Source organism: Podospora bellae-mahoneyi (assembly GCF_035222275.1).
Source record: "Podospora bellae-mahoneyi strain CBS 112042 chromosome 1 map unlocalized CBS112042p_1, whole genome shotgun sequence".
NCBI classification, from domain to species: Eukaryota; Fungi; Ascomycota; class Sordariomycetes; order Sordariales; family Podosporaceae; genus Podospora; species Podospora bellae-mahoneyi.
Window position 1 is genome coordinate 5059530 of NW_026946359.1, and position 23910 is coordinate 5083439.

At 53.8% G+C, this 23910-nt stretch overlaps 11 protein-coding genes across 11 annotated transcripts; 6 read left to right on the forward strand and 5 right to left on the reverse strand.

The window, feature by feature from the left end:
* Window positions 1-105: 105 nt before the first annotated feature.
* QC761_115100 (uncharacterized protein) lies at window positions 106-1422 on the forward strand (the record flags this gene model as incomplete). Its single annotated transcript, XM_062874787.1, has 1 exon — window positions 106-1422. The coding sequence occupies one exon, from the start codon at window positions 106-108 to the stop codon at window positions 1420-1422; it is 1317 nt and encodes a 438-aa protein (XP_062737974.1).
* A 357-nt stretch (window positions 1423-1779) lies between these two features.
* Window positions 1780-5074, reverse strand: GLK1 (glucokinase). The gene is made up of 3 exons (XM_062874788.1): window positions 4166-5074; window positions 4025-4104; window positions 1780-3962 (listed from the first exon to the last, which is right to left on the reverse strand). Exons 1-3 carry the CDS (start codon window positions 4260-4262, stop codon window positions 2550-2552), a joined length of 1590 nt encoding a protein of 529 aa, XP_062737975.1. The 5' UTR covers window positions 4263-5074; the 3' UTR covers window positions 1780-2549.
* Window positions 5075-6878: 1804 nt separating this feature from the next.
* QC761_115120 (uncharacterized protein) lies at window positions 6879-9147 on the reverse strand (the record flags this gene model as incomplete). The annotated part of the gene is made up of 2 exons (XM_062874789.1): window positions 7376-9147; window positions 6879-7317 (listed from the first exon to the last, which is right to left on the reverse strand). Exons 1-2 carry the CDS (start codon window positions 7927-7929, stop codon window positions 6879-6881), a joined length of 993 nt encoding a protein of 330 aa, XP_062737976.1. The 5' UTR covers window positions 7930-9147.
* Window positions 9148-9920: 773 nt separating this feature from the next.
* QC761_0016860 (uncharacterized protein) lies at window positions 9921-10431 on the forward strand (the record flags this gene model as incomplete). Its single annotated transcript, XM_062872024.1, has 2 exons — window positions 9921-9961; window positions 10260-10431. The coding sequence occupies 2 exons, from the start codon at window positions 9921-9923 to the stop codon at window positions 10429-10431; spliced, it is 213 nt and encodes a 70-aa protein (XP_062737977.1).
* Window positions 10432-11214: 783 nt separating this feature from the next.
* QC761_115130 (uncharacterized protein) lies at window positions 11215-13672 on the forward strand (the record flags this gene model as incomplete). The annotated part of the gene is made up of 4 exons (XM_062874790.1): window positions 11215-11790; window positions 11847-11966; window positions 12045-13416; window positions 13473-13672. The coding sequence occupies 4 exons, from the start codon at window positions 11215-11217 to the stop codon at window positions 13670-13672; spliced, it is 2268 nt and encodes a 755-aa protein (XP_062737978.1).
* Window positions 13673-14820: 1148 nt separating this feature from the next.
* QC761_115140 (uncharacterized protein) lies at window positions 14821-16330 on the forward strand (the record flags this gene model as incomplete). Its single annotated transcript, XM_062874791.1, has 2 exons — window positions 14821-15456; window positions 15509-16330. The coding sequence occupies 2 exons, from the start codon at window positions 14821-14823 to the stop codon at window positions 16328-16330; spliced, it is 1458 nt and encodes a 485-aa protein (XP_062737979.1).
* A 221-nt stretch (window positions 16331-16551) lies between these two features.
* Window positions 16552-17896, reverse strand: QC761_115150 (uncharacterized protein). The gene is made up of 2 exons (XM_062874792.1): window positions 17428-17896; window positions 16552-17367 (listed from the first exon to the last, which is right to left on the reverse strand). Exons 1-2 carry the CDS (start codon window positions 17458-17460, stop codon window positions 16759-16761), a joined length of 642 nt encoding a protein of 213 aa, XP_062737980.1. The 5' UTR covers window positions 17461-17896; the 3' UTR covers window positions 16552-16758.
* Window positions 17897-17934: 38 nt separating this feature from the next.
* RPC11 (RNA polymerase III C11 subunit) lies at window positions 17935-19039 on the forward strand. Its single transcript, XM_062874793.1, has 3 exons — window positions 17935-18404; window positions 18469-18755; window positions 18808-19039. The coding sequence occupies exons 1-3, from the start codon at window positions 18392-18394 to the stop codon at window positions 18841-18843; spliced, it is 336 nt and encodes a 111-aa protein (XP_062737981.1). The 5' UTR covers window positions 17935-18391; the 3' UTR covers window positions 18844-19039.
* soh1 (Mediator of RNA polymerase II transcription subunit 31) lies at window positions 18904-19908 on the reverse strand. The gene is made up of 2 exons (XM_062874794.1): window positions 19559-19908; window positions 18904-19499 (listed from the first exon to the last, which is right to left on the reverse strand). Exons 1-2 carry the CDS (start codon window positions 19673-19675, stop codon window positions 19221-19223), a joined length of 396 nt encoding a protein of 131 aa, XP_062737982.1. The 5' UTR covers window positions 19676-19908; the 3' UTR covers window positions 18904-19220.
* Window positions 19896-21928, forward strand: QC761_115180 (uncharacterized protein). Its single transcript, XM_062874795.1, has 2 exons — window positions 19896-21021; window positions 21076-21928. The coding sequence occupies exons 1-2, from the start codon at window positions 20120-20122 to the stop codon at window positions 21848-21850; spliced, it is 1677 nt and encodes a 558-aa protein (XP_062737983.1). The 5' UTR covers window positions 19896-20119; the 3' UTR covers window positions 21851-21928.
* Window positions 21929-22012: 84 nt separating this feature from the next.
* QC761_115190 (uncharacterized protein) lies at window positions 22013-23600 on the reverse strand. Its single transcript, XM_062874796.1, has 2 exons — window positions 22977-23600; window positions 22013-22918 (listed from the first exon to the last, which is right to left on the reverse strand). Exons 1-2 carry the CDS (start codon window positions 23079-23081, stop codon window positions 22031-22033), a joined length of 993 nt encoding a protein of 330 aa, XP_062737984.1. The 5' UTR covers window positions 23082-23600; the 3' UTR covers window positions 22013-22030.
* Window positions 23601-23910: the final 310 nt, after the last annotated feature.

Here is a 23910-nt window from a genome sequence, read left to right on the forward strand (position 1 = left end):
CAGGGGTCTTCAATCGCAAAGAACATTCCGGTTGTTTGTTGACAAGCATAAACTTCCACCTCTACTAATACCATCACCACAGCCACAGAAGAACATGTCTAGCTTATGACACTGAAGCAACCCATACAACCACACATCATGTCGCACCCACAGCAGTCATCCATCCGCTCATTCTTCCAGCCCAAACCTCAACCAGCCTACGCTGCCCCTCCATCATCGGGTGCCCCGCCTCAAGACAAACTCCAAGACGGCACCCAGAACACCACGGACAATGACACGACCAAGTCAGCACCAGCGGCGGCTCCTCCTCCCCCAGCGCCGCCGCTACCTCCAATAACTGAATCACCAAGATATCCCTCACCCGTTGCCGCCCAAACGACCGGCCCTATCCCAATAACCCTCCCCCCAACCATCGCCGTCCTCCCTTCGCCGCCCTCCATTCCCTCCGGCGCGACCATCGTCCCCCTCGAAGAGCACCACATCCCCGCTCTCCGCCGAATCAACGCCCTCCTCCTCCCCGTAGCCTACCCAGACTCCTTCTACTCCAAAGTCCTCGACCCCCTCGTCTCGGGCCTCTTCTCCCGCGCCATCCTCTGGCAAGACACCCCCTCCGACACCCCCAAGCTCATCGGCGGTCTAGTCTGCCGTCTCGAACCAAACTTCTTCCTCGACGCCAACGGCCAACCCTTAGCCAACCCCCCACCCCCCCTGGGGAGTAACCTCAAACCCTCCCCTTCCGTCTCCCTCAACACTCCCTACCACGCAATCTACATACAGTCCCTCGCCCTCCTCTCCCCGTACCGCTCCCTCGGCCTGGCCGCCGCAGCCCTAGACCACATCATCGCCTCCGCCACCCTGCTCCCAGCAGTGGGAACGACTATCGACGCGAGAACAATCTACGCTCACGTCTGGACCGAAAACGAGGAAGGACTAAAGTGGTACCAAGCCCGCGGGTTTGAACGGGACAGTTCCGGTCCGGTCAAGGGGTACTACTTCAAACTACGACCCGACACAGCCTGGATAGTATCACGGCACATCGGTCCTGGAACTGCCCCTCTTCCCCAACCGACTACAATCCGTTCACCACAGCCACAAACAACACCTAGCGTCTTGACAGCAGCAGTCAACTTGCCACCACCAACGGGGTCTTTACTCTCCACGAGCAGCGCCGCCCCTGGGCTCCCGAAGAAATCGCCCATTGTCTCGCCTGCTTCGTCTACCACGTCCTTGTCATTTCAAAATAGAAGGCCAGAAACGGAATGGAACGACCTTCCCGCGGAAATGGTGGCCGGCGGCGGGCTTGTCCCCCCTCCGAGAAGTGGGAGCGGCGGCGCTGGGTCTTCGACGACTAGTTCGAGGAGCAGCTCTAGGATTGGAAAGAAGAAGGAGAGGGCTTACCCTTCGGCGGCGTTTGGGCAGTGAAATATGGGGGTTGCTTTGTTCGTCAGAGCAGGTTTTTTAGAGAAATTTCCTGGTATTGGGTTGGAATGAGGGATAGACGTTGGTTTAATTATATATACAGGTGTGGGTGCATACACGAGACACAGGATGATATAGAGCAGGGAGACAGTAACACATGAAAAGACACGTGGACTTAATACAGCAAGCTTTTTTTTGCGTTGTTTCTTAGAGCGGGAGATTGGGCGGCGGGGGCCAACAATCGGTTTTTTAAATATGGTGTTTAAAACGAAAGATAGAAAAATGTAATGTTTTCTCTTCACCTCTCAGCCATGTGAAAAAAACGCAGACGGCTCTCTGAAGCAGCAAGAGGACATGCGAGGGCCGTATTTTTCTCGCTTTCACAAGTGGATTCCAAAGGAAAAACTGGAAACACACCGCATAACTTCGGTCAATAATCAATTATGAATAGAGGGACTTTGGATTCGTCACCAGGTTCCTCACAATGACGACGCTAACGAACTTCGATAGACCCCCAAAGCAAAGCAAGCCACGATAAAAACAAATACTATTTAACAAAAACCAAAAAGTGAAAAACAAGAAAGCCTTACTTTTCGAGGGGCGTGCGTATGTATGTGTGTTGTGTGTGCTTATTGTCAAATCAAACCCATCCCTTCCCTTTCCCACCCTACCATCCATACTAACCATACTACCATTGTTTGTAGCGTGTCAAACCCTCAACCAAACCCGTTTTCAAAGGCCTGAGAAGAAGAACAAGAAGAGAAAAAAAGTTAAATGAAACCCCAGACACAACTATACACTTTGGGCTAGCAGGGAACAACGTTGTTGCAGCTTCGAATGTTCATATATTCGTTCGTCATCATCCCTTTTGTGTGTCGTGTTGACAGACGCCAGCCCAGCCAGCCCGTTCGAATGACCCCAATCCCCCAACTAGCAATGGCCCTGTCCCTCCTGGCCGTGGTATCCTAACCTGCGCCATATCACTCTTACATGACAATACAGCATTGCTCTCCCTCCTTTTTCGAGGAGCGAGATACTGAGCCCGACCGCCAACCCGATCGACTTGACCGTTTCGAGCGTTTCTCGGGCGAGCTCGTGGTTTGTGAGAAGCCTGACTGCTTTTTCGACCTCTAGTCCTGAGCAGCGTCATCCTCTGGCACAACAGTAAGTTTGTTACTTTTGGCGTTGGAGCGCAGCTCGCCGAGGTAATCAGCCGTGGTCAACCTCTTCTCCATCCCGGCAGCGACAAGGGCGATCAAGGCAGCACCGACACCGGACCCATCCTTCGCGATGCCAATGCGGATGCGCTTGGCGCCCTCCTCACCAATGCCGTCAATAGCGCGCAGAGCCTCGTAGATCATATCCCTGAAGTAGGGGTAGTGCTCGACCAAGCTGCCGTCAACACCGATGTCGATGGGCTCGTCGGCGTTGGCGGAATCCGTGAGCTTGCCTGTCTGCAGGACAATGGCGGCAATGGCGACAGCGGAAAGGCGCGCGGAGCGGCGGCCAATGGCGTTGGCAATAGCCTTGAAAGCCTGGGCATCATCCAGGCCAGCAGAGTAGATGCCCAACTGCTTTTCGAGCTCGCCGCGGAGCGTCGAGAGCTCGGGGGTGTTGTCAGCCGCGGCGACCGACATGATGGCCGTGTCGAGACCCCACTGGGTGTAGATGCTCGAGTCTGAGGCAATATTGGTGGTTGATTTCCAGTCGTTGGAGCTAGAGTTCTCGTCCTTGAAGAAAGAGACCTTGGGGTCCTTCAGGAGATCAATAATAACCAGACGCAGAATCTCACCCAAGAACATGCCCGACACACGCTTCTCGTACATCTGGATACCGGGGTTGGGGCTCGCCTTATCAAGGGCAACGTCCCACGCGGTGTTGGGAAGAACACTGAGCTGGTTGTCGAACGAGCCCCACTCGGTGTTGATAACCATTTCTCCGGTGGTCTTGTCATACTCGCCGGAGAGGGGCTTCTTCAGGTTGGAAAGCTTCTCAACGTACGCGCCGTTGGTGCCGGTGCCGAAGATGGCACCCAGCACGGTGCCGGTCTTGCCTGGAGAAGAGTAAGAGCGGGCCATGAGGGTACCGACTGTGTCGTTGACAAGAGCAGCCACCTTGACGGGGAGGTGGAGCTTGTCGATCTCGTCTTGGAGGAGCGCGCATACGTCCTTGCCAACAGCATCAGGAATGTCAAAGCCCTTCGTCCATCTTATGAGAGTGCCCTTGTTGATTCCTACTTGCTGTACTGGAAAGCTGAAAGTGAAGCCCAACCGGAAAACGTGCTCGTCCTTGTAGCCGTCTGGGGAGCTCATGGTCATCCGTCGGCGAACATGCTGCTCGAAGTGGTCCTCGTGATGCTTCTGGAGGAACAGTTCGATCTGCTTGGCGAGGAAAGCGAACAACTCTTGCGCCGTCTTGGCAACCATGAGCTTTCTGGGGATGGCGACCTTGGTGAAGGTCAGGTTGAATGTGGTGTCGCCGTTGAGCTGGATGGAGCAAACACGAAAGTTGGTTCCCCCAAGGTCGACAGCCATGTACAAACCCTGGAGCAGATATCAGCAACAAGCACAAGGTGCGGCCCATGTTCACCAAACTGTGCACTAACCTTCTCAGTACCATTGGGCACGCCCGTCACGTATGTGGGAATTTGACTCAGACTGGTTCCGTCCTTCTCCAAACCCTCCGCTGTGCGACATAGTGGGTTAGGACAAAGCTATCAGGGGATCAAGCTACCTAGTTAACTCACTCATTTGGCGGCGAAATTCATTGACTGCGCTATTCACATGATCATCTGTGTAGTCGAACTGGGCGACAATGGCCGCGCTTTGGGCTTCGAGGGTCATCTTGAGAGGACTTGAAACTGGAGCTCGAGTTGGAAAGGGGACGGAGATGGGGTTGCCGCACGTTGGAAGGGTTTGGTGGTGGTTCCCGGCGGGGGGCGAGTGCGCAGCTCTGAAGAGTGGGCGGGCGTTGTTGAAGATATCAGAATAAAATAGCTTTGCGTCACGGAGAAAGAACTGGAGGGCCTGCGCCAATGGTTAGTTGGAGGTTGGGGTTAGGTATAAGAATAGGTGGTGCGCGTTGGAGGAATCGAAGGGGGCTGTAGGGGCTGTTGGCACATGGTAGCTGGGAGGTATGATGGAGAGTGATGATGGATGCTGATGCGGGGCACTGGGGGCGGACACGGCGGGGTAGGTGCTGCGTGACATAAAAGAGCTCTCTTTGAGCCTATATGGGACCGACTTACAAAGAACAGCACCAGAAAGACCACGGAGCACAGATGGAGCAGACCAGACGAAGCAGACAATGATGACGACCTGGACCTGCGCGAATTAGATTTATGTTTGGTAGCAACTGGTGGTCTCCTGTTAAAGGCGCGCCAAAAGGCGCCTTGTGACTTTGGGGACGACGTTTTGGCGGCTCGACGTTCAGTGCCAAGAAAATCTTCGACGGACGTCTGAGGGGCAGCCGGGTGGGCTGCTTCTGTTGGGTTGGGTCCTGATAGGCCAGCCGGGGCTCGAGGCGGAGACCTCGCGGGGGTTCTTGGCTAGGAAACGGGCCGTATCTGGGCGACAGAATCACCCGATGAAGTCATGGGCGGACTTTGAGGTTGTGGTTTCCGCTGGGTGCTGCAGCTCTAGAAATTGCGCAGCGAAGCGAGGTCCCTTGGGTCTTCCTGGAATCGGCCAAATAGACGGTGCTAATTCGGCTCCCCAATTCTAGGGTATCCGTGTTAATAGACAGGTACTAGTCGTTTAGCACTCCTTCCTCAAGTCTGTTAAGTCCGAGTGTCGTTCGTTCTTGCTCCCGAGGGTATGTCCGATATTATTTGCTGCTGTGCCAATTGGCCAATTCAAACCAGCCACTCGGAATCTTCAAGCGCGCCGCATTCGTGAAACAGAAGTCGCGATAGGCATCAGATCCTCCTGATTCTCGGCCGGGCTCTCGGCGTTCGATAGGGGTCGCTTGTTCCGTAGTGAGTGCCAGTCGGGTACGGCGGCAGAGTCGTATTGAGGTATCGAGACAGGACGGCTAGAAATAGCTCACCAAAGGCGACATCTCGTCCTTTGGGTTGGGAAACTGAAAAGAAAAAGAGGGAGGGGGCAACTCTAGGGAAACAGTACGTATATGTGGGTTTTGAATGTTTCGGCGGTCTGATCGAGCTGGCACATGCGTGCTGAAATACCTGCAGGTCCTGCAAACAAAGAAACACACAATCACGGCCCAAGTACAGCGCCAAGAAATGCAAGGTCAGGAGCGGGCAAACAGCAAAGATCTGATAGCAGAAAGTATTGTTTATACTCGGCAAGAAAATGAAGCTGTCGTGGTCTCAACTAGCGATAGAGACCCGTGGAAACTGAAGGAATTGCGCGACCTTTAACCCCGGAATCTTGGCTATCAACCTCCCACAACCACATTCCACATCTCGGTAGTTCGATGAAGGTCACCAAAACAGACACCTCGATTGGGCAGCCAATATTGAATGCCGTGTTGAACCGGGAATACAAGATGGGGAAAACCCGGTTACACCCCACGTTTCTCCACGATGATCGAGGCATCCTCCCCAGCCGACTTACACGGCTTTCGGGACCGATGATTGGCTCACATTCAAGACTATGCGACCAGCAGACTGACCACCTCCACTTGGACCGCATTTTAAGAACCCAAGAGGTTTCCGTCAACGCCCAACGTCCTCGAAACCAATCCCTGTGCGGGCCTTTCACACGAGCCTCAATATTCTTGTTGACCATGTGCACTTTCCTCGGATAAGAGGAACACGGCTGAAATTTCTACCTTGAACACCGCCCTCTCTCTTGGAATACAACACTCCCGACAATGGTTTCCTGTGGTTATGAAATGGCTTTGTAAACAACGTTATACTCTGGATGATGTCAGTGGTAATTTAATGTTAAGTGACAATGTCTCCTATGGATCAATTGCGGCTCATTTACGCAAGTGGCCGTCTAAGCTATACTTGTAGCCAGAGCAGCTCTTCTTGATAGCAAACCATCAGCCTCATGACCTCAACCCTGCCTAGGGAGCTCCCTGTTTTGGGATGACCATCCTACTACCACACTGTTTCGTCATTTAAATGTACGGAGTTGCGGTGAGACCAGCACACCAATATCAGTAAAATGTATGTCCTGTAGATCAACAATGACTCCGAAAAGCACTGGGCCCAATCTCTTCTCAACAATGAAGGACAGAACACACCAAGCCAGCTTAGATAGCGGCCGCTGGACTCGAACCAAGGGTGGATACATACGTCCCTAATGTTATCTAATGGACAACAAGCAAGAGAAACAGAATCTTTAAGTCATATCAGCCTCTTTGATATAGGAATGAAACATCCTCCCTTAAGCAATCAATACAATAACAAAGAAAAGGGTATCTCATCTCACGTATCATACACCCCCCTTGTACCATCCCTCCTCCCCTTCCTGCCACCAACCCCATCTCTACTCCCCCAATAATACCCCAAACGCCCAATCCCCCCTCGACTCATGGCTGCTATTCAACCCGTTCTTCATCCAGCAAGTATGTTCCCCGACCTTATCCCCTTCCATAACCCCCCACCCCGCCCCCGTACACTCCTTCTTTTTCGAGCACAACTCCAAGCAATCCCTCAAGCTCTTCACCTTCGCATTAGAAATATTCTTTGCTTCCCCATCGTCAGAGTAATCCACCCCGCAAAGGGTAATGAACTTCTTGTTGTTGTTCGAGGTGTAATGCTGTCCTTGACTTTGGGGGCAGCCTAGGCCGGTCGGTTTTGCCGAGGGGGTACCAGAGGTGGCAGTGGATGTGGGAGTTGGTGTGTAGGTGGCGGTCAGGAAGATTGTTGTTTGGAGGTTGTTGGGGAGGGGGTGGTCGGTTGTGCTTGATTTGGGGGAGGATAAACTGGGAGATTGAGTTAGTCTGGTGGTCAACTGGGAGAGTGTAGAGGCGATAGCCTTACCTAGCTGCGATTTCATCATCGCTTGGTTTCTTCGACAGTCCCACCCCAACTCCTACGCCGACAGCTATGGCCAGCAGAACCAGGCCTGCTACTGCTGATAACAACAGAAACGGTCCTTTTCTCACCCCACAGATCGTCCCAGGCGCTCGAGGTTTCTTTTCTCGTTCGATAGGCGGAACAGCTAGTGTTGAAGGAGCGGCAGCTGGTGTACCTGGATATCGGGGGAGAGGATCAAGATCTCCATCAGACGGCCAGTTGAACCCTCCCGGTTGTGCTCCATTTCTCTGAGCCGCGTTCACTGTAGCCAAGGGATATGTTCCAGGAACATTGACGGAACCCTGTACACGAAGCGGATCTGGGAGCGGTGGTTCGACTACCGACTTCTCATCCGAGTAAAGCGGCGATGTTAGCGATAGCTGACTTTGTACCGCAGTGGTGGCCCCTGAGGTAGCCTGCGAAACCCTTCGATCGTGCGAATAACGCGGCTGTTGCTGTTGAGATTGTAGAAACGCGCGTTGACTGTCTCGGGTTGAGGGGCGGTAGATGTCCATCATGATCACGATTGCAATATATAGACTTCACCCTTGAGAAAGTTCCTTTGGAAGAGTGCAACGGTGATCAGGCATGGATTAACAGACTGCCGGCATGAAGCCTGGCAGTATATGGGCATATCATCTCTATGTACGTCTCTACTGTGACTAGACGGTCAGGGGCAATAGCTAGCTGTGTGCTGGCCCAACTACCTGTAATTAAACATCGCCGTAGCGGCGCTGGTTCATTGAATCCTAGCGCTGTTTGTTATGCAGGCAAGGGGCCCTTCTATCGTGATGAACCTGGTGTTTACATCAATGACGGAACGCCACCAACGTGCTGTGACCATGGGGTTAGCTGCAAAGGCAAGTTTTTCCACAGTGCCGCTCGAGTCTCGCCTTGCACAGGTCATTTCCGCCGACTCCTACACTTGGAGATCTAAATATCTTCATCAAGCACTTCCATGCTGTCAGCAGTATAACGCGAAGCTCTGTAAATCCGAGATGAGGTGAAGTCCAATAGCAACACATGAGAGGGCACCCCTCCCCAGCCGGCAGGCTTTCATCCCGCTGCTTGTCAAAGGTGGTAATGCACCACTGGGTCGCAACGAACACTTTATTGCAACCTCATCCACGTTGTGGGGGAGGAGTCGCTGCCGGTGCCAAGACCCGTAGAAGGTTGATAGAAGACTTGTTGTTTGACCGGTTGATTAGAGCTGTGCCGCTGGGCCCTCCGAGAGGCGTGATTCTGCCAGAGGAACCGTCATCTCCGGCTCAAAAGCAGTCATCAGCGGAACTGGCCGAAGAGTTTCAGCTTTCTGATAGGCGAAGACCATAGACAAAACACCGGTACCGAGTCATATCAAGACATAAACTCGCACTTGCGAATTGAATTGTGAAGACCAACTTCACAGAACGATCCGTTGATGAGGTGGCATTGACGCCGTTACCAACCAAAAAACAACGCATAGTGTATGTGTATTCTGGAGTTGGGACGAAGTCAATGGCATGTGCCGCTCGGTGTTTGGCGTTTGTGGTGCTATTGTCCTACGTGGGCCAGGAACAAGAACTCCTGATGCGGCGTAGCGGAGATAAAGGGCCTCCCTTTGTTCGCCGTCAGCTGGCGGGATTGTGAGGCAGATAGTCGAGTGCTAGGAGTGGTCGAGTTCTTTGATCTTCTGCTAGATTTGTGATTGCAGTTGAATACTGAGTACTATTGTTGAGAGAGACGGAATTGCCAACGGTGAATTCTCAGACAACCACCGTTGAGACGGGAGAGATCTGAACAATAACCAAAAGTTCCGTAGCTGCGGCTGAGACAGTGTGAACTGACTCCGCATCATAAAAGATGTCCGCCAATCAGAATGCTATCTTCGTAGCCCGATCATTGGCCCAAGCGCGGGTGTTGCTCAAAAACCAGCGAGGTGAGCGAGGCACAGCGCCTCAGCACACAGCCACACGTGGGATTTGGCCTGTGCTTACTGAAGAGCCGCCCAAAAGTCCTACGGAGGTCCTACCACACATCCCGTACCTGGTTCCAGAACAGGCTTAGATCAGGCACCTGTAAATGGATGCCGTGCAGGGCAGAGACACTGGAAAGACATTGGGCATCGAGAACCATCAGTTGTTGCTGATTCCCAGTTCTGCGGCTGGCACTGCTTGCAGCGACTTCCCCTCGCCAGCACTTTGGGGGACGGCCCCCACCAGCCATCCGAACCACGACGATGCAGTTCAACAGCAGCGACCTGAGGAACTGCCTCAGAACTGCCTAGTAGACTCAGCATATCTCTGGTCGGCCTCGACGACTGAAACGTTCCATCGGGCACAAGGAAGGAGATACGGAATAGAGCAGCGAGAGAGATATAAGCTTGGGGTGGTGTTGGGCGTGCCGTCTCGTTGCGGAACACCCCACCAAGCACAGCATCACTTGTGGTGCGCTTTCCACGAAGACCTGGCAAGAGATGCGAATATTTCCAGATTGCTTGGTCGGAGAGCATAGCCTCCCCGCAGCACAGATGCAAGCTACCGACCCTATTCACCGTGTAGCCTGCCGTAGGTCTGTCTGTTGGCTCAACATGAAGAGATCGGCATTCGTAGGAGATCCACGGTCTCATCCAAGTTGCTGGTGCTGACCCCGCTGTTCTGCCGCCATGTTTGACCCCTCGTTCCTCAAGCCCAACCCATGTCACTCCTGTCGACCATTTTGACACATCCATCCATCCTCAATTGCGCCGAGCCTTCTGCAGGTCAGCAGAGCTATCGGGTCTTCTGAATAGTGCTGCCCGGGTACGGCCACCAGGACTCTCATTTTTTGGCGAAAACGCCAGACTGGGCGGATAATTAACACGCTCTAGAACATCACCATGGGAGTTTCGTCTCTTCGATGCTGAGTTTAAAGATAAACTCTTTGTCGTCCTTGAAGAGGTGGTGGGGCTTATCGAGTTCCTTCCGCTCTTGGCGAGTCCTAGTGGCAGATGGGAGCACATAATTGGACGCCTGGGAGAAGGAAGCACGAGGCGGGACTGACAGCATTTTAATAAATGATGTGCTTGCCAAAAGCTCGACTCGACCGTTTCTGACATACATGCGTTGAGAAGTGGGCTTCACCACAAGCATTCCGTAAAAGCTCTCATCGCCGTCGCCGGGGTTATACTCTTCTTGTAAACCACCGTTTGCTGACTCAAGTCTCCCAAAGCACCACCCGACAGCAAAGACACGAAAGGCACGAGAGTGCTCCCGTCGCTTTGTCGCTCAATCACCGTACAGTACCGTTGCTCAGCCTTACACACCCCTACACTAGCTCCCCCATTGCCTAGTGCGGTGAGCTGTGCTGGGCATCCATGCAAGAGAGAGAGAACCGGCGATCATCAGCCACAGACTACCCAAACCAGCACAACTCGTTCCTTCGGCCTCTCAACAGTTGCCCCTGGCTCACGAGGCAACTTGATCCACACGATCATAGTCTCTCCGTCTCCCAAGTCTCTCAAGCAAGCTAGCTGCGCGAGGCTCAAACCAGCGGCCATCCCCATCTCTTCACTCACTCACCTGCAAAACCAAGAACGAACCCACCCGCTGCAACCTGACTGTGTCTTGCCCCCCCGGTTGCGAGGCACCTAATTTTCCCGCTCCTACCCATCCGCCATTTTCCCCGATTCAGCTCGCGGCCAGGTCTCTCTTGTCCAGCCCTCCAGCAGCCCGTAACCCGCAACCCGCCGCGCGCACACAGCCCACCCTCGCTCACTCTCACCCCCTCCTTTGCCCTTGCTCCTCTCCATTCTTTTAATACTAAATTTCCCCGACCTTCCCCTTATGAGTTCTACGAACTCCCGCTTCAAAGGCTTTCCAGGCTTTGGTAAGCGAAAATCGAGCGGCCCTCCACAGCAGAACGGGCAGAACGGGAGAGCCAGCCCACACGTACCCCAGACCCAGACCCCGCCTCTGGGAGCCCCTCAAATACCGACGCTGTTTCCGTCGCGCCCGGGTGCCCCGTCGATTGCCTCCAACTCTTCTCAGCAGAGTCTCCCAATGAATCATCCAGGTCCTGGTCCACGACCACCCAGCTACACTCCGCAAAACTATCCTCCCGGCCCTCCCGGTCCCATCGGTCGCACCAGCCCCCTCGCCAACCAAGGCCCGGCTCGCACCCCGCCCTCGCAAATGGTCGGTGGTCCTCCGCCCATCAACACCGGCGCTCCTCCGGTCGCTGGGTACCCACCCCCCGTGATGGGTGGCCCTCCTCCGCCGCCGGGATATGGCAACCCAACCGGCTACCCTCCCCCGCCGCCGCAGCCTACCGGCCCTGTCGCCCCTTACCAGCGCAACGTGGCTGCCGAAGTGGAAGGAAACAGCCGGAGTAAGGCTCAGCTGATTGTTGGCATCGACTTTGTAGGTTGAACCGATGACACTGTGAACGAGATCCATTGAATAACTGTACTGACGAGGCTGGCAATGATCAGGGCACCACGTTCTCTGGCGTGGCCTTTGCGTTCGCCACCAACAATGAGGCGAAGGAAGACATCATTACAGAGTGGCCTGGTGCTGGCTCGTACACCAAGCAAAAGGTCTGTGGGCTTTGCATCCCAGAACCCTGATGGCGGCGACCCTGCGTGCATACGGTTCAGGCACTAACTCCATCCCAGATTCCCACAGTGCTGTACTATGATCAGTACCAAAAGGTTGTGGGCTGGGGTCCCGATATTGCCGATGCCCTCGCTCCAACAGGATACCCCAAGCCGGGTGTTCAGAAGGTAGAATGGTTCAAGTTGCAGCTGATGCTCTCGGGCAACACGTATATCGACCCCATCAACCTCCCTCCCCTCCCGCCGGGAAAGTCAGAGATTGATGTGGCCGCCGATTATCTTTTCAAGCTCCGCCAGGCCATGAGAGCGGCCCTCCAGAAGACTCTGGGTGAGGTGTTCAACCGTGAGGAGAGGAATATCCGTTACTACCTGACAGTGCCTGCCATTTGGAACGACGCAGGCAAGGCTGCCACGAGAGCGGCTGCTATCCAGGCCGGCTTCCTTCGGGACGAGAACGACAACCGCCTTACCCTGGTCAGCGAGCCCGAAGCTGCTGCTCTGTTCTGTTCCAAGACTGGTCTCCTGAACCTCAAGGTGCACGACGCCGTCCTGATTGTCGATTGCGGTGGTGGTACCGTCGATTTGATCGCCTACGAAGTCGAAGATGAGAACCCCTTCACAGTAGCCGAATGCACGGCTGGTTCCGGTGACTCTTGCGGTTCGACTGCCCTCAACCGCAACTTCAGCAACATCCTCCGCACCAAGATCCGGAAGATGAAGCTACCTGACGGCTCCAAGACGGCTGGCCGTGTCTATGCCAAGTGCATCATGGACTTTGAGAACCGCATCAAGGCGGATTTCCGGAATAACGGCCAGAAGTGGGCTGTTGATGTTGGTATCGAAGCCGAGTTCCCAGAGGCCGGCATCGAAGAGGGTTACATGACTTTCACTAACGAGGAGATCCTGCAATGCTTCGAGCCCGTTGTTAACCGCATTCTGGAACTCGTCCGCAACCAGATCATTGCCATTCAGGCGCAAAACCGCACCCTCCAAAACATCTTGGTTGTCGGTGGCTTCGGTGCTTCCGAGTACCTCTTCCAACAGATCAAGCTGCATGTTCCACCTCAGTTCCAGTCCAAGGTTGTCCGACCCATGGATTCCGTCGCCGCTATCGTCAAGGGTGCCGTCACAGCTGGTATCACCGAGAGAGTCATCACACACCGTGTTGCCCGCCGTCACTACTTGATGGCCACTTTGCAGCCATTCAAGGAGGGATACCATCCCGAGGCGTACCGTGTTCCCTCCCTCGATGGCAAGGACCGCTGCAAGTTTACCAGACAGATCTTTGTGCAAAAGGGCCAAAAGGTCAAGATTGGCGAGCCCGTCAAGGTGTCCTTTTTCCGACAGGTCGCCCCTGGCGCCACTCTCATGTACGAAGATATCCTGTATGCCTGTGACGACGATGTCTGCCCAGAGTATACCAAGGATCCTAGTAAGTTGACTGCCAGCCTGACTGATGAGATGATATCATATTAACCACTTCGACAGGAATCAAGGAGGTTGTCACGCTCACCTCGGACTTGTCACGCAAGAACTTGGAGAAGGATTTCGAAAGAATGGACACGCCACAAGGCACATTCTACCGTGTCTACTTTGACATTTACCTCACCCTGGACGGTTCAGAATTCAGTGCCGAGCTTGTGTGCCAGGGCGAAGTCATGGGCCGGTGCCGCGCTAGGTTCAGGTAAATGTTGGAAGTCTTGACGGGGTTGCTGCTTTTTAGTTTTCACATTGCATCGGATCTCAACAATGATACCTCTCTGAAGTAAAATGGGCGTGCTTTTTTCGCATAGTTGGCAACGGAATTTGCGAGGTTGAGGTGGTAGAGGGTAGATTTAGGACAGGAAACATGTTGGAATGAAGAGGAAGAAGTGGTTGTCAGATAATTTGGATTGGAGTTGAAATAGTAGGAACGACTCGAAACATGAGATGGGGAAGTCCTGCAAACACCGGGCCGTTCGATTCAGGCAGATAACACTCAACATGGGCATGACGCAAGAAAGAGGCTTTGGGCTTCATAGCGGGATTCAGAAGAATGGAGCATGGCAGTTGTATCTGCTGTTTTGTCCTGGGTTATGATAGATAACACGATCAACTTTAGTAATGACCCTTTTTGTTCCCATCAGCTTGGATTTGACGATGTTTCCTGTGAGGCCTCACATTGCCCTCGAGTGAGCGATGACGTCGGCAGCTACAGGTGGAGACATGCAAGCAAGCATTCTGGGGGGCACGCATAGGGCTGGAGAGTTGCTTGAACCAAGGCAAGCAGTTGCCGCTACCCACAGGGGTCATCCGTGCAACACCACGACACCTCACTTAGACGACCTGCGCCCGACGACCAATCGTTCCTGCGGGACCTCCCACCCTTAACTTTGGACCACACCCATTCCTTCCATGTTGCCCCTGATATCACAAGCTCTGGCGAGATTTTGATGGCAAGACCAGTCAGGTCCTGCTTCCCAATGGTAGGATGACATCTTGGTCGTGGCAGCCAGCGCGGCGAGCCAAGATGACCTCGCTTGTCGTCTCCTCTCCCTCGTTTTGCATCTGGCTTAACAGTCGATCGGCCCACGACACTCTTGTTTTTTTCTTGGAATTTGCGAACAACCTGAATCTCCTTTACTCAAACCTCTGTCTCTCCCTCTCTCTTTCTATCTCTTTCCTCGACCGAAAAGCGTGCTGGCTTCCTGTTGTTTTTCTTAACCTAGTGTACTTCCTATTCGGCCTCCCTTCTGTCTAGAGTTCTTCTAGACGCATCAGTACATACCGGCTGTCCTTACTACCTATTGCTCCATTATCAAGAAGGCTGTCCTAGGGAGAGAGACACTAAATCAAGATGGCTCAAACGGTTGCTGGAGGAAAGGCATGCTGTCGGCAGAAACCAGGCGGCGTCACGATGGCAGCTACTGGACCAGTCAAGACGAACGGAGCCACAAGTGTTATTGACCCAGTACCACCGCCCCCACACAAGAAAAGGCACCGCTGTCAACGCCTAAAGAGACTCGTTCTGGCCCCCCTGGCTCTCTTGGGCGGGAATGCCTCCGCTGAGACCGTCACAGTAACAGTCTACGGCGGTCCTGCAAACCTTTCTGGACCAGGTCCAACAGCAATCAATAACACACTCACCACTGGCAGCGCATCCATCACATCATCATCTGCCCAAGTCACAGAGCTTGACCACAACAACCTAACCCCCATCCCTTTGCTTGTTACCAACAACTGTGCCGAGACTATCTGGCCCGGCATTGCAACCCAGAACGGCATCGGACCGGGAACAGGCGGGTTTGAACTCGGACCGGGAGCCTCGAGGCAAATGTATGTCAGTCCTGACTGGCAAGGGAGAGTGTGGGGGAGGACGAATTGCTCGTTCAATGCCGATGGTACGGGGCCGAGCAACCTCAATGGCGTCAATGGTGCCGGGGCGGCGTGTCTGACAGGTGATTGTTTTGCTCAGTTGGACTGTCAGTTCACTGTAAGTTTTCTTTCCTCCCCTTCCTATGCTTCTTTTCCTCAACAGAATCCAGGGCGCCGTCCCGGTAACCCTAGCCGAGTTCAACCTCATAGGCGGCATGGAAGGCAAGCAAACCTTTTACGACATTTCCCTCGTCGACGGCTACAACATCCCCCTCGCCATCATATACATACCCGCCAAGAACACGTCCTGGATCCCCCCCAACCTGACCAACGCGGCCTGCATCGCCTCTTCGGGCTACCTCGCGGAACCAGCTAGTACGGGAACCTTCTTCACCAACGCCTCGTTTCCGATCCCTCTAGAGACTGTACAGACCAACCCAACGGTGGCTAGGTGGTGCCCGTGGGACCTGCAAAAGTACCCCCCCTCCAAGCCGGGCAGCGGGATTTACCCTTACCCAGACGACAAGATTGAGCGTCCGGTTTTTGACCCGTGCCTGAGCGCGTGCTCCAAGACGCAGGCGCCGCAGGACTGCTGCACGGGGGAGTTCAACGGGCCCGAGGTTTGCCGGCCGAGCTTGTACAGCGAGATGGCGAAGAGTGTCTGCCCGGACGCGTACTCGTACGCGTTCGACGACCGGACGAGCACCTTTATCGTTCCGGCGGGGGGAGGGTGGGAGGTGAAGTTTTGTCCTGTGGGGAGGAGCACAAACATACTGGAGGTTTTTGGGAAGGAGCTGAGGAGTTTGGCGAGTGGGGGTTGGCATCCTGACCAGGGGGTTGTTGAGAGGGTTAGGGAGAAGGTTGGGAATAAGAGTTATATTGAGAGTGTCAATCCTGTGAGGGCGGGGGCGGGGAGGCAGGTGAAGGGAGTGGGATGGGGGTTGGTTTTGGGGGGGATGTTGGTTGTGGTTGTTGGGGGGGTGGTGTTTTGATGATGATGATGATGATGATGATGATGATCACGATGGCTGATGACAAGTTTGATACCCTGTTTTTTTTCCCTCGATGCTGCTAGAATAGATGGTGTAGGCGGGTTTGGATTCAGCTTTGGCTGGTAGAGTGTTGCTGTATGTAAGACCTGTGTATGTTTAGCTTGATTGATTTGATGGGTTGTGAATAGATGATCTTTGACTATAGAGACCGGGTATTGATTAATAAACTGGAACAAAGAGTGATCAGACTTGCCCCCGGCAGGAGCATGATTGAATTTATGTTTTTGTATTTATCGCCACAGATCTATGCCTCTCAAGAGAAACCATCAACAACAAAAAAATGCCCCCAACGATGCTTCGCTGTTGTAAAATCAACACACATTACCCATGCAACACACTGTACTGTACCCTCAACTCCACCCAGCATTTTAATTTCTCTTCTCCTTCCTCCTCCTCTCCCACTCTGCCCTCTCCTCCTCGTCACTCCCACTGAATTCCGCGTCATCATCGCTCTCCTCCTCCTCCCCCTGCTGCTGCTGCACCAGCTTACCACCCCCCTTGACATCCCCGACGTCGACAAAATCACCCTGGTTCAGGCTGGCGTACTCGTGCTTTCTGATCAGCTCTTTGAGTCTTTCATTTCTTGGATCTACCAGCTGCAGCGCTGTCAGCCCGCCCTTGTTCTTGATCCTCGGGTTCGACCCGGCCTCAAGCATCATCTCGACCAGGGCGTTGCCGAAATCGCGCTGCTCGGGGGGCTCCGAGTTGATCCAGCGGATGGCCGTGTGCAGGGGGGTGTCACCCTCGAGGCGGTTGACGGGGTCGCACTCGAAGCCGGGCTGGTCGAGGAGGGTGTCGATTATTTCGTAGTGGCCCCGGGAGGCGGCCTCGTGGTAGAGGTGGTTGCCCATTACGGTTGTCGTGTTGTTTAGGAGGGCGGCCGCGGCGTCTTCGTCGTCTTGGGGGAGGAGGGAGAGGAGGAGGGTGGGGTTGTTGGAGCGGCAGGAGGCGATGAGGAGTTCGGCTGTTGAGGCGCCCTGGAGGGGGGTTAGTGATCGAAGGGGGGCAGGAGAAGGGGGGGTGGGGGGAGGTGATACCTCGTGGGATTCTTCTTCTTTGGGGGGTGCCATGGTTCCAAACGGTTTATATGTATGTGAGGGTGTACGGAAGCTCGGGTTGGAAGCTATGGAACCGATGGTAGGGACGAAGGAGTTGACCAAGACAACACACCGTCAAGACAGGAGGTTGCTCTCTGTTTTCGAGAGTGAAATCGAGTCCAAAAATATTTGAGGAAGAAGGCTGAACCAACCAACCGCGCGGCTGTCAAGAAGCTGTGTGCCTTATTAGATTACGGTCAGGAGGTGGCAGTGTGCACCACCTCACACTCCTAATTCCCAGCACCCCGCAAGGTCCCCAGCGACGCCAGTCGTCTCCGATAAGGCCGGTTTGGGCGATAAGGGGTGATCCCTGCAGAACCGAGGGTTCGGGTTGGCGGGGTTGGAGCGCTTATCGTTATCAGCGGACCTCACGTTGAGGTTTCACTTTGAACATATTTGGATGAGAGAGATATCACTGGTAATAAGAGAGTGTTTGTCAATAAGCAATTCCTGACCCGTTTGCTGTGAAGCCTTTGATTTGCCTTGGGAAAGTGACATGGGGCTTAGAAGGCACAGCCCTCGAAGTAACATCTCGTAAGGGTGCTCTTAGCATGCCATGCCGCAGAAGCTCAAGTTTTGCTCAATACTCAAGATCATGTTTTATGAGGGGAGAATGAGATGAGCATCTAAACTGTAGCTCCTACAATCAAACTATATACTATGTCGGCGTTGCATGGTTGAGTCCGTCAACTTGATGTTACCAGCGGGGTGGTGGCACACCCCAGACAATTTTTTTCGTGACAAGCTCCTGGGTTGCCGACGACTCACAACTCAACTCAACCACAACCATCTCAAAAACTTAAAGCCATAAAACAATTTCTTCAGCAACACATCACCTTCAGTATCTCACTTTTTCACAAACAAGAGTCTGCGGGAAAAAAAAACCCCCCAAAAAACCGTCAAAATGCCAATCCTCTGTAAGTTTTGATACTTTTATCCTGTATATACGAACGACATCATAAGCTAACCAGCCACCAAAAGTCTGCCCCTACTGCGCGAACATGCTCATCCTCTCCCGGATGGACACAGGCGGCAACCGCGTAGAATGCCGCACCTGCCCCTACCAGCACGCCATCGAGAAGCCCTACTACTCCCGCAAGGTCTTCCCCAAGGTCGAAAAGGAAGATCTCTTCGGCGGCCCTGATGCCTGGGCCAACGCGCAAAAGCAAAAAGTGCAGTGCTCGTCCGCTGAGTGCTCGGGCGGGGAGGCAGCTTTCTTCCAGGTGCAAATTCGCTCTGCCGATGAGCCCATGACGACATTCTACAGGGTAGGTTTTCGCCTGAAGTGAAAGATGAGAATCATGGCTGACAGTGTGGTAGTGCTTGACCTGCGGGAAGAACTGGAGAGAAAACTGATTTCTTATGGTGGATGGGGATGTGAGAGAGCAAAGGTTCAATGGAGAAGGAAGCATTGCATGGAGTTCTGGTTATGGGGGTATCTTGATTATTCATTATCTGGTGGTTGGCGTTTATGTTGGATATATCAACGGGAGATGTGCCTGCCTCTCATCAAGGAGACCGCGTCTGGAAAATATACACCCTTGCCCACGTGTCTATCCATGTCGCACCACCCTGCTGCCGGGTTGTCCTTCTTCTCAGCGTACGCCGTCATCTCAGGGGGCATTCCTCGGCGCGCACGTGTACATACAACTCCGCCGCTATATGTGCTCTCATGGGCACAGCGCGACGATGGTTGTGTCGTCTCTTTCGTTTTCCTGCTTCCGCGGTCTCCCTCAGCTCAACGACTCGCGATGCCACTCCACCGCAGCCTTCATTCCCTCGGTAACCAGCGCATGTGTCAAGTTCGGCGACAAGATATCCTTTCTGAAGCGCTCGACTTGAAGAAGCTCTAGCATCTTCAGACACGAAGTAGGATACGTGATATACTGGAGATATGGCGGGCGCGTCCAGTATTGCAAGTAATCGAGGTAGGCAACGAAGGCGGGATTTTGGAGGAATTTCCGGGAGGCCAGGTAGTTAACATATTCTGGGTTCCCTAGGGCTTGGACAAACTGTCGAGTGTCAGCCAAACGCGAAGCAAGCCTGGTGAATGGGGAATGTGTTGGCTGACCTCCAATTCCAGCTCGAAACGTGTGTGGCCGCCGTACTTTGGCTCCTGCGAGGTCGCGTCGGGCACTGGAGGGGGATCTTGGGCTGAGCTGCCTATTGACATTGGTTCGGATGCCATGTTGTTGATGTTCAGGTGAGGCTCTCCAGGTCGCAGATCAGGTAAAGCGACGGTGCCTGGTTATCAAGGTGCTTGTGTGACGCAGTTGTTCAGGTCGAAAGCGCGGAAGTTGCCAGCGAAGAGCCGCTGAATGCAGGGAGCTTCACTGCGCTAAATCGGGCTTTTTCCAGGGACATGGCGCCCCACTTGCAGGGCTGCAGCTGCCTGCTCGGCCGTTTACTACAGCGGCAGCAAGGTGCGTACCGACCACCTCCCGTCGCCGGATGAAGGGTTCCAAGAGAACAACAACGCATTTGTGATAGCTCATACCACCAAAACTTGTATCACTCTACACTTACAACCATATTTTCAACAGTTTTCGCGGGGAAATTGTCGAGCGTAGAGTTATCGGGTCACTTTCGGACCCCGCATCGCTTGGCCCTTGAGGCCTACCCATCTCTCAAGATGTCTTTAGAGAACACCACTTCCGAGTTGACAGATGGCCTCAGCAACACAACCACCACCCAGGCCCCAGAACCAACCGCCTTTGCTTTAACACTACTACTGAGACCAGAATATCTCTCTGTTGTGATCAGCGCGCTATGCATCATTTGGCTAGGCGCTCATGGCTCACTTCGACGACCGCCCTCAGCGGCACCCATCAAGACGAAGAAAGGCCAGAAGCAGCCTAAAGAAGACAAATTCGCCGAAGGGCTCGCTGCTTCAGACGCCATCATGTTTCCCATCTTGGCCGGTATCCTTCTGATCAGCTTGTACTACCTCATCGAGTGGCTTCAGGACCCTGACATCTTGAACAAGTTCATGAGGGCTTACCTGTCCATCATGGCCGTTGCGAGTTTGGGCCGGCTGGCCGGAGATTCGCTGGATGTTCTGACGAGTTTGGTATTCCCGTCTACCTGGGTTGATGGCAAGGGGACAGTGTATCGCATCGACTCGGACGAGCACCATCAGTATGTTGTCGACAAGGCCACTGGTCAGAACAAGGTTGTCCGGGACCGGACGTCTCCCCTTCCTGGCTTCCTGTCTATTCTGGCGCCGTCAAAAAAAGCTGGGGATGTCCTCTGGCTGGTACGGCATCTTTTCACTGAGGAATGGACTGTCAAGTTTGCGATGCATGGCTTGGTCTTTGTCAAGTTCAACATCAAGCTCAACGACTTGCTTGGGTTCATGGTTTCGATACCCTTTGCTGCGGCGTACCATTATCTTGGCTGGAACATTTTGTCCAACATTATGAGTGCGGGGATGTGCTACGCTACGTTTATGCTTTTGTCGCCAACCTCGTTCGGGATCGGGACTATGGTTTTGTGGGGGCTTTTTGTTTATGATATTGTCATGGTGTTCTATACGTAAGTCATTTTTCTTCCGAGATCTTGGCTGTCACAAGCTAACACCATCCGAAGTCCCTACATGATCACAGTCGCAACAAAGCTCGACGCCCCCATCAAGCTGGTCTTCGAGAACAACAAGAGCGTCAGCATGCTCGGTCTCGGCGACATCGTCGTCCCCGGCATGCTTATGGGACTTGCACTTCGCTTTGACCTCTACCAATTCTACCAGAAGCAGATCAAGCTCGAACCTGTCGAGCTGGTTTCGGAGACCCTGGCGGAGGATGGAACAAAATCGGTTATTACTACTGAGACTTGCGAACGTCGGGTCAAGGCTCCGTTTGTTGATCCCAGGGGACAGTGGGGCAACAGACTTTGGTGCACCCAATTTGGTGGTTTGTTTCCTGTCAAGGAGGCTACCTCGGTCCGGGCTGCCACCGCCTTTCCGAAACCCTACTTTTATGCCTCTATGGTTGGGTACACCGCGGGTATGCTGGTCACGTTGACAATGTTGTTGGTTTTTAGACATGGTCAGCCGGCGCTGCTCTATCTGGTGCCTGGCGTTACCGGAGCGTTGTGGCTGACTGCTTTGGCGAGAGGTGAGTTAAAGGATGTGTGGGGGTATACTGAGGATGGGAGCCTTGACACGGAGGATGTGGTTGTCGATGTTGCGGGACAATCGAAGGTTGTGGAGAAGAAGGACGTGGAGGTCGAGAAGAAGGCTGGGGAGGTCGACAAGAAGGAGGGCAAGGAGAGCGGTGACAAGAAGGATGACTCAGAGAGTTATGATGTCTTTCACTTCTCCATCTCCGCGCCGCGGATAGCGTCAAAGGTCATAAAAGCAACCTAGGGGTTTTACGAGGGACCCGAGCGGGGACCGTCTCGGAATTGGAACTATTGGGGCATTGCTATTACAGATTAGGGCGGGTTATGCATAGCGAGTGTTTCGTACGATGGCAGTTTTAGTCCCTAGAAGCGATGCATCGAGTGTGTTCACCAAGTCATTATTCATTCCTTCATTCACGCGACACTACCTATTCGCCTCTGCAAAATCAAGCAGTTCGTCCAATTCCAGGAACTCATACGGGCCCAGCTCCCACCCCAGGGCATCCTCTTTGCGATCAGGCGTCCTCACGGCAGTGGCAATCATGTAATCCGGCCCCATAGACCTCAAACACATTTTCACATCCTCGACCTTTTCCCCCCGGAACCTGATATCAAACTTCCTGATCACTTGCGCGGTATCTGTGTCGACATCATCATCATCATCCTCCCTAGCGGGGACCTCCCACGCCTCTGTTGGTCTTGGAGGGCGGAAAGAGACAAACTCCAGCTCCCTCAGCCACTCGGCCAGGAGAGCCTCGCCCGTGAGCTTGATGTAAGCCTCCCTCAACGCCCAGAGCGCATAAAACGCGCGGAGCTTACCGTCGATGAGGTCCTCTGGCTTGGAACCGGATACCAAACCTGACACGGCAGAGAGGACACGGTACTTGAGGTAGGTGACCTCGCCCGGGCCGAAGACGTCGGCGTGCATGTCCACGAAGCCGGGCCAGCCGGCGGGATCGGTGAGGATCAGCTTGTGGTCGCGGTCGCGGCGTTCAGAGGTGCAGACTACGTCTACGCCTGTGTCTGCTTGTCCCGCGTGATAGTTGGCCACGGCGACGAGGGCGACGAGGCCGGCTTGGTGGGTCACGTTGAAGGAGACGGGCTCTTGGCCGGTGGAGGGGTCGAGGTAGATGGGTTTTGTTTTGGAGTTGCGGGTTATGGTTGTGGCGGACCAGGGGGTGGGGGTGAGCTTGGTGATGGCGTAGTGCTTGAGGAGGTGGGAGGCGAGGGACATTTTGGCGTCGCGGACGTGGAAGTAGCGGAGGACCGAGGCGCGTTCTGACTCTTGGAGGAGGGATAATGCTCGGGAGGCCTGGGAGGGGGGGTTAGTAAGATGGGATGAAACAGTTGGGGTGAGTGAATGGACTTACATGAGTCTCGAGTTGTTTGGTTTGGGTGGCTTCGGGGTACCAGGGGCGGGTGTCTAGGATCCACTGGACGAGGACGGGTTCTTTTTTGTTTGATGGCGATGCCATGATTGAAGGGGGGGGCGGTTAGAATAAATCGAATGATTCTATTGTGAGTTTGGCGGTGAAAATGTTTCGGGATGTTGCTCATCAGATCATGTAAAATGCACTGAGCGTTGTGAGTTCGGGAGGAGGAGCGGATGAGTGAAACCTCCGAGTGTGGAAAATGGGCTGAGGATTTGACTCGCTGCGACACACAACGTCTCTTGCGATGGCGATTTATTTAAACCACAACCACCACCTCATTTTTCACAATCTCTCCCCTTTTCCCTTCACCCTCCCCCCAGTTATGAGGGGGGAGGGACGCCTTATTCATCCGCTCAGTCACACCCCGTCAATCATCGTCATTGTCTCCCTTCCTGTTTTCCCACCATCATCAAATGACGACCAGTCTCATTCGGACATTTCATATGCAAAACCCGCCATGACGACCTTGCACGCATCATCATCAGATTTTTCAGGCAGGCCCAGCATTTTTGCATTCATGATATTTCCAATTCGACGAAAAAATAGCGATTATCGGACGACTTCGAGCAAGACAACATTCTCAGTTCCGCTGAGGGGTTCCCACGACGAATGCGTTCCGGTCGTCACCTACCCGGAACCTCGACCAAAGCTCCGGACTCCGGTCCGGGCCGACCTAGTCGACACAGCCATTTTTCATCAATTGACCACACACATACACCACACCCCAAAGTGTCGATAGCATAGAACATGGTACCTATACGGTACTCGACCGTATCGCGCTCCGCTTGCCACCAAGGACAACAATCTTTTTTCGGTTCATCGCTTCACTCGCCAAATCGACTTATCCTTGTCTACACCCACCACCCGCTCA

Bases quoted from the DNA above. Each gene is read 5' to 3' on its own strand.
- QC761_115180 (XM_062874795.1), top strand. From the start codon at position 20,120: ATGTCTTTAGAGAACACCACTTCCGAGTTGACAGATGGCCTCAGCAAC. The intron at 21,022-21,075 runs GTAAGTCATTTT...CACCATCCGAAG, and splicing joins ATTGTCATGGTGTTCTATAC to TCCCTACATGATCACAGTCG.
- RPC11 (XM_062874793.1), top strand. The intron at 18,756-18,807 runs GTAGGTTTTCGC...ACAGTGTGGTAG, and splicing joins CCATGACGACATTCTACAGG to TGCTTGACCTGCGGGAAGAA.
- GLK1 (XM_062874788.1), bottom strand. From the start codon at position 4,262: ATGACCCTCGAAGCCCAAAGCGCGGCCATTGTCGCCCAGTTCGACTAC. The intron at 4,105-4,165 runs GTGAGTTAACTA...TATGTCGCACAG, and splicing joins TGAATTTCGCCGCCAAATGA to CGGAGGGTTTGGAGAAGGAC. The intron at 3,963-4,024 runs GTTAGTGCACAG...TATCTGCTCCAG, and splicing joins TGCCCAATGGTACTGAGAAG to GGTTTGTACATGGCTGTCGA.
- QC761_115190 (XM_062874796.1), bottom strand. From the start codon at position 23,081: ATGGCATCGCCATCAAACAAAAAAGAACCCGTCCTCGTCCAGTGGATC. The intron at 22,919-22,976 runs GTAAGTCCATTC...CCCCCCTCCCAG, and splicing joins CCAAACAACTCGAGACTCAT to GCCTCCCGAGCATTATCCCT.
- soh1 (XM_062874794.1), bottom strand. From the start codon at position 19,675: ATGGCATCCGAACCAATGTCAATAGGCAGCTCAGCCCAAGATCCCCCT. The intron at 19,500-19,558 runs GTCAGCCAACAC...GACACTCGACAG, and splicing joins GTTTCGAGCTGGAATTGGAG to TTTGTCCAAGCCCTAGGGAA.
- QC761_115150 (XM_062874792.1), bottom strand. From the start codon at position 17,460: ATGGCACCCCCCAAAGAAGAAGAATCCCACGAG. The intron at 17,368-17,427 runs GTATCACCTCCC...ACCCCCCTCCAG, and splicing joins AAGAAGAAGAATCCCACGAG to GGCGCCTCAACAGCCGAACT.